At 45.5% G+C, this 6,671-nt stretch overlaps 1 protein-coding gene across 1 annotated transcript in view; it reads left to right on the forward strand.

Moving 5' to 3' along the window:
- prkdc (protein kinase, DNA-activated, catalytic subunit) overlaps positions 1–4,834 on the forward strand; it is a 72,962-nt gene extending 68,128 nt beyond the window's left edge. The window contains exons 83-86 of the mRNA XM_049482503.1: positions 181–382; positions 1,856–2,044; positions 2,211–2,350; positions 4,618–4,834. Of these exons, the coding sequence (XP_049338460.1) occupies positions 181–382; positions 1,856–2,044; positions 2,211–2,350; positions 4,618–4,822 (736 nt within the window). The 3' untranslated portion in view covers positions 4,823–4,834. The remainder of the gene's footprint in view (positions 1–180; positions 383–1,855; positions 2,045–2,210; positions 2,351–4,617) is intronic.
- The last annotated feature ends 1,837 nt before the right edge of the window (positions 4,835–6,671 follow it).

Below are 6,671 nucleotides of genomic sequence, written 5' to 3' on the forward strand. Positions count from 1 at the left end.
TTTCCAGCCAACATTATACTGTACTCTGCTCCACTGTTTTTTTCTGGCATCAGAACTGACTCTATAGTTTATTAGCTATAGAATTCTGAGTAGCCAGTTACTGAGTAGAGACACGTCGTCCTCCAGATTAGTACCAGGCTGAAGTTTCTGATGGTATTAATTGGTTTTGTCTCCATTCAGGCGAGCCTTTGTAAGGATGAGCACTACCCCGGAGGCGTTCCTCTCACTGCGCTCTCACTTCGCCAGCTCCCACGCCCTGCTCTGTATCAGTCAGTGGGTGCTCGGCATTGGAGATCGCCATCTCTCCAACTTCATGATCAACACGGAGACAGGAGGCATGATTGGCATCGACTTTGGCCATGCGTTTGGATCAGCCACGCAGGTGTGCTGCACTGTATTATTGGGGAAACAGGACCGGAAATTACACTCAAAATAGTCAGATCATTTCTCATATTCACATTACTGTAATCAGTATGCTGGTTCGAATCCCGTTCATGTATCATGCCATCAGCTGCCGGATCCCCGAGAGAGCACAATTGGCTTTGCTCTCTGTCGGTGGGTAGATGGCTTCAAAGGGTGATGTTGATCAGCACAAGGCGTCTGTAAGCTGATGTATCGGAACCGATGCAGGCAGTGAGAGCCCAGAGATGCATAAACACATGACGGAAGGTATAGAAAAGGATTTGGTTAGTAAAAAGAAATTTAGTTGCTCAATTATTTGGAGATGCTTGGGGTTCAGATTGTCAGATGAGCAGCAGAATAAGGTACTCTGTAAAACATGAGTCACTAATAGTCAAATCATGGTTCAAGTCTGGACACAGACGTTGCCTTACGTCTCATGTTCTAAGATCAGAGCGTTAATAAACAGCAGCAGCGTGAAGTGCCACCGCTAATCTTTACAGCAGACATGCCCACTCTAACCTACACTGACCAATCAGCTCCTTTACATGGGTATGAGATTAAACATGAAACCGTTTCAGCCCAGATTTATAGAAAAAGAAAAAGTGAAACTCAATCTGCTCTTTTTATTTACTTATTTACTTTTTTCTGAAGCACTTTAGATGCACTTTTTCCAAAAGCACACTGTATTTAGGCTACATGCAGTGGGGGGAAAACTAATTTGAATAATCTGTTGTTTATAATTAATTAGTGTAATCTGAATTGCCTTTCAGTTGTTGACAAAATAAAATGCTGCTAGAACAACTAGGCTACTCTAATATACAGGATTATGGCACTAAATATTAAAAGCACTAGTTTAAAATCTGGAACATGTAGCTTTTCTCAGAAATGTCCTTCTGCTCTTTACACGGGTATGAGATTAAACATGAAACCGTTTCAGCCCAGATTTATAGAAAGAAAAAGTAAAACTCAATCTGCTCTTTTTATTTACTTATTTACTTTTTCTTAAGCACTTTAGACGCACTTTTCCCAAAAGCACACTGTATTTAATGCAGTGGGGAAACAAAAACTCATTTGAAAAATCTGTTGTTTATAATTAATTTGTGTAATCTGAATTGCCTTTCAGTTGTTGACAAAATAAAATGCTGCTAGAACAACTAGGCTACTCTAATATACAGGATTATGGCACTGAATAATAAAAGTGCTTGTTTGAAATCTGGAACATGTAGCTTTACTCAGAAGTGTCTTTTTGTTATTATATATCCATATCGCCCAGCCCTAATTTAATGATTCTGTACCAGTTCAAAGTTTCTTTACATCATTTGAAGCATGTTTGGTTTTAAGAGTGCATTATGTAGACATTTAAAGAGTTTATTGACCCCATATATACTAACTAGGAAAAAGTAAAGAAATATGTAGGATAATGGAAATGTAAATCACTGTTTTTACTCTGCAGTTTCTGCCAGTGCCGGAGCTGATGCCCTTCCGGCTCACACGACAGTTTGTGAATCTCATGAGGCCGATGGCAGAGTCTGGTTTGATCCGTAGTGTGATGGTGCACTCTCTCCGAGCTTACAGAGACGACCCTGAGCTGCTGCTCAACACCATGGACGTGTTCGTAAAAGAGCCTTCACTGGACTGGAAGGTAGGCAGTGTGACATGACATGCAAATGTTTGGTCACTTCTGATCATGGAACAGCTAAGGGACTTAGTGTCCCTTTAATACACACCCTATTGATCATTTTGAGTTTTACATTTAAACTGTACAGTTTTAAAAAGTTCTGTATCCCTGTATCTGTATCATTCTTTAGAACTTTGCAGTGAAACAGCTTAAGAAAGGAGGTACCTGGACTGAAAGTGTGGATACTCAAGAGATCAACTGGTACCCACTACAGAAAGTCAACTTTGCCCGTAGAAAGTTAGAGGGAGCCAATCCTGCAGTGATTACAAGGTAAGCTGAAGTCTTGGACACTTGATGAAATACATCTCTAGGATGCTCCACTTGATGAAATACATCTCTAGGATGCTCCTGAACACATCGTCAGTGATGTAACCAAGGGTCCTCGGGTGTTTCGGGTCTTTCAACATCAGACACCCTTGGCGACCCAGCCTAGGTTGATCAGACCCGGCTTGTGTTCAGGTGGCATTTGCTACTACTCCATGGGTCACTTCTCCTGATCCAGAGCCATCTGGAGGCTTTCTCTGCTTCCTCCATGATTTTCTTGATGGCCCTTCTTCTCTCCATCCCAGTTATGCCCAGAGCGCTCAGGGTCTTGTAGAGTGATTGGCCTGCAAACCCCCTACAGCCTACCTCGATGGGCATGCACTTTGCCTTCCAGCCCTGCTTGCGGCAGTCTATAACCAGCTCCTCGTACTTGGTCCTTTTCCTCTCGTGGGCCTCATCCAATCGGTCCTCCCATGGAACTGTTAGCTCAATCAGGAGGATGTTCTTTGTCTCCTCTGAGACCAGGAGGATGTCTGGCCTCAGGGTGGTGGCGACTATGTGCTGGGGAAACTTCAGTTGTTTCTCCAGGTCAACCGACAGCTGCCAGTCTTTCGCCGTCGCCAGCAGTCCTGCTGGGTTTCTGGCTCCGGTGGTTTTCCCCAGGCGCTCGCCAGCCTTCACAAAGGCGATCATCTGGGTGGTGGAGTGGGACCGTTTGCTACTGCTGATTCCCATGCTGATGGCTTCCGCAATGGGTCTCAGGACTTGGTTGTGGCGCCAGGTGTATCGCCCCTGCCCAAGAGCTACTGGGCAGCAGCTCAGGATGTGCTCCAATGTTCCTGCCTGGGCACTGCGGACAGTTGGGAGACTCCGTCTTGCCCCAGATGGAGAGGTTTGATGGGCTGGGCAGGATGTCGTACACTGCCTGGACAAGGAACTTTATGCGCTGCGGCTCTGCCCGCCACAGCTCAGACCATGTGACTTTCCTGTCCATGGCCTGCTCCCACCTTGTCCAGGCACCCTGCTGCCTCAAACCGACAGCTCTGCTAATCCTCCTCTCCTCCACCTCTGCCCTCACTTCCTCCTGCACCAGTCTGCATCTCTCCTTCCCCTTGACTTTCTCATACTGAGGTGTTGGAAAGGTCCCCAGGCCAGCTCTACCGCGGGTTACAGCTCCAACCAAAGCTCTGTGCCGTATCCGCGACTCTGCCTGTAATACGGCTTCATCGGCTACCCATTTCCTCCCGGTTTTCACTCTGACCCCTGCCTGGGCCACCTTAGGGTCGCTGGAGTCCCTGTACATCATTACTTCTCTGGCCCTTGTCACCTTAAACTCCTCTTCCAGTGATCTCAGGGGCAATTGGAGCTTGGTGTTGCGTCCGTAGAGAGCAATGCTGCTAAGGCTCCTAGGCAGACCCAGCCACCTCCTGAGGAAGCTGCTGACTTTCCTCTCTAAGCCCTCCACGATTGAGATTGGCACCTCGTAAACAAGCAGAGGCCACAGTACCCTTGGCAGGATGCCGTGCTGGTAGATCCAAGCCTTAAACTTACCAGGAAGCCCAGACCGGTCCACCGCTCTCAACCAGCTTTCCAGCTCCTGACAGGTTCCCTGAACGGATACTGAATCCTTCAGGCTGCTGTTAAACTCCTTGCCCAGGCTCTTCACTGGTTTCTCTGAGACAGTTGGGATTGATGCCCCTCCAATACTGAAGCGGAACTTATCCACAACTTTGCCCCGCTTCAAAACCAGCGACCTTGATTTTTCGGGCTTAAATCTCATCCTAGCCCACCCACATAGCTCCTCCAGCCCTTGAAGGATCCACCTACTGCCGGGTACTGATTCGGTGGTAATAGTCAGGTCGTCCATGAATGCCCTGACTACGGCTCCATCCCACACAAGCTGGTCCAAACAACCCTGGAGAGGCACCATGTGCCGGGCCAAGTGGCTGAACTCATCATGGACTACTATGACCAGTTCAGCATGAGAGTATCAACAGGGTCCATAACATCAGAGTGGCACAGAGTGGAGGTTGGGATCATCACAGGCTGCACCATCTCCGTGATTCTTTTTGCATTGGCAATGAATATGCTTGTGAAGTCTGCCGAAACTCAATGTCGGGGCCCAAAGACCATGACAGGAGTGCGTCAACCACCAGTACACTAATATATTCTCTGCCTTACTCTCTCCAAGCAGTTTCTCCTAGACATGTGAGTAAAAGTAAAGTGTACCATTATAAGTTGTAATTGTAAATGCGTTTTCTTTACTCTTTCAGTGAGGAGCTGCGTCTCGGCTTTGAAAAAGCAGCTGCGTTTAAGGGCATGCTGGCCGTGGCTCGAGGGAGTGAGGAACACAACATACGTGCTCGACTAGGAGAGAAAGATCTGAGCGTGGAACACCAGGTGGACTGCCTTATTGATCAAGCAACTGATGCCAACCTACTGGGCAGGGTGTGGGTAGGCTGGGAACCCTGGATGTAAGGGTATAGATCTGTCAGTTGATTAATTGGACTTATTGATGTTATTGACGGAACAGCTTCTAACAGCAGTATGTGTATGATGTGTCATTGTTGGGTGGGGGGGGAAGGTATGGATTTTGGTGACTAACTGAAATCAGTTGATCACTGTGGGGCAGTAAATAAAACTACATGAGAACAGGTTTTGTTCAGCTTTAAAGCTTTACATCTTATCTGTGGATCTTATTGTACTAAATTGTGTTATGCCTAGCTGTCCAAATTTAGTTGAATTACAACTAGAACATCTGTCTGCATATTTTAAAAGGGTAATATCCAAATTAATTTTGTATAAATAAATAAATTCAACAGTAAAACAAACTCTGGTCATTTCATATTAGCATAATTGTGGGATCAAAAAGTCTTCGATTAGCAGTATGTAAACTGATCATAAAGTGTTACCTCAGGGTGTTGCTTGGGAAAATCTCCACCTGTAACAGTTGTGAGGTTTTATCTTGCGGTAAGGTGTAAGGTTGAATACTGACCAGCTTTCTAATGGCGAGGTGACGTCAAATTATTCAAATTATTCAAATAGTTCATATAAGGCCCAATGGTGAGTGAAAGGAACATACCATTTACGAAGTTGTGTGGGCATTTGACGTTCCTCGATCCAGAGTGTCACTAGATGTACTTAGTGAGTCAAGTAAGTTACTGAGTGAGTGATTGAGTCATCGAGTGATTGAGTCATCGAGTGAGTGAGTCCTCGAGTGTGTGGGTCCTCGAGTGTGTGGGTCCTCGAGTGTGTGGGTCCTCGAGTGTGTGAGTCCTCGAATGAGTGAGTCATCGAGTGAGTGAGTCATTGAGTGAGTCACTGAGTCATCAAGTGAGTCATTAAATAAGTAAGTCATTGAGTGAGTCAGTGAGTCATCGAGTGAGTGAGTCATCGAGTGAGTCACTGAGTCATCAAGTGAGTCGTTAAATGAGTAAGTCATTGAGTGAGTCAGTGAGTCATCGAGTGTGTGAGTCCTCGAGTGTGTGAGTCCTCGAGTGTGTGAGTCCTCGAGTGTGTGGCTCATCAAGTGAGTGAGTCATCGAATGAGTGAGTCATCGAGTGAGTGAGTCATTGAGTGAGTCACTGAGTCATCAAGTGAGTCATTAAATAAGTAAGTCATTGAGTGAGTCATCGAGTGAGTGAGTCATTGAGTGAGTGAGTCATTGAGTGAGTGAGTCATTGAGTGAGTCACTGAGTCATCAAGTGAGTCATTAAATAAGTAAGTCATTGAGTGAGTCAGTGAGTCATCGAGTGAGTGAGTCATCGAGTGAGTCACTGAGTCATCAAGTGAGTCGTTAAATGAGTAAGTCGTTGAGTGAGTCATCAAGTGAGTGAGTCATCAAGTGAGTGAGTCATCGAGTTAATGAGTCATCGAGTTAATGAGTCATCATTGGAATGAGGGAGTCAGATTGAGCGAGTCATAGTTTGAGTGAGTTATTGAGTGAGTGAGTCATCCAGCGAGTGTGCCATGAGCGAATGAGCCATCGAGCGAATTAGTCAAGTAAGTGTGTCATTGATTGAGTAAACAAGTCATAGATTGAGTGAGTCATCGAGTGAACGAGTCATCGAATGAACGAATCATTGAGTAAATGAGTCATCAATTGAGTGAGTTATCTATTAAATGAGTCATCGAGTGAGCAGGTCATCAAGTGAATTAGTCATTTAGTGAGTCACCCCTGTTTTGGATTGATCTCCATGGAGATCACGTGGATTGGGTTTGCTGCACCTGATTAAATGATGACTATATGAGCTCGTTAGTAATTTGTAGTACAGTGCAAAACGACTGTCATGGACAAAGGATGCAGTTTCACTGATCTTCAAATAG

This window comes from Astyanax mexicanus, chromosome 8 (genome assembly GCF_023375975.1).
Source record: "Astyanax mexicanus isolate ESR-SI-001 chromosome 8, AstMex3_surface, whole genome shotgun sequence".
NCBI lineage: Eukaryota > Metazoa > Chordata > Actinopteri > Characiformes > Acestrorhamphidae > Astyanax > Astyanax mexicanus.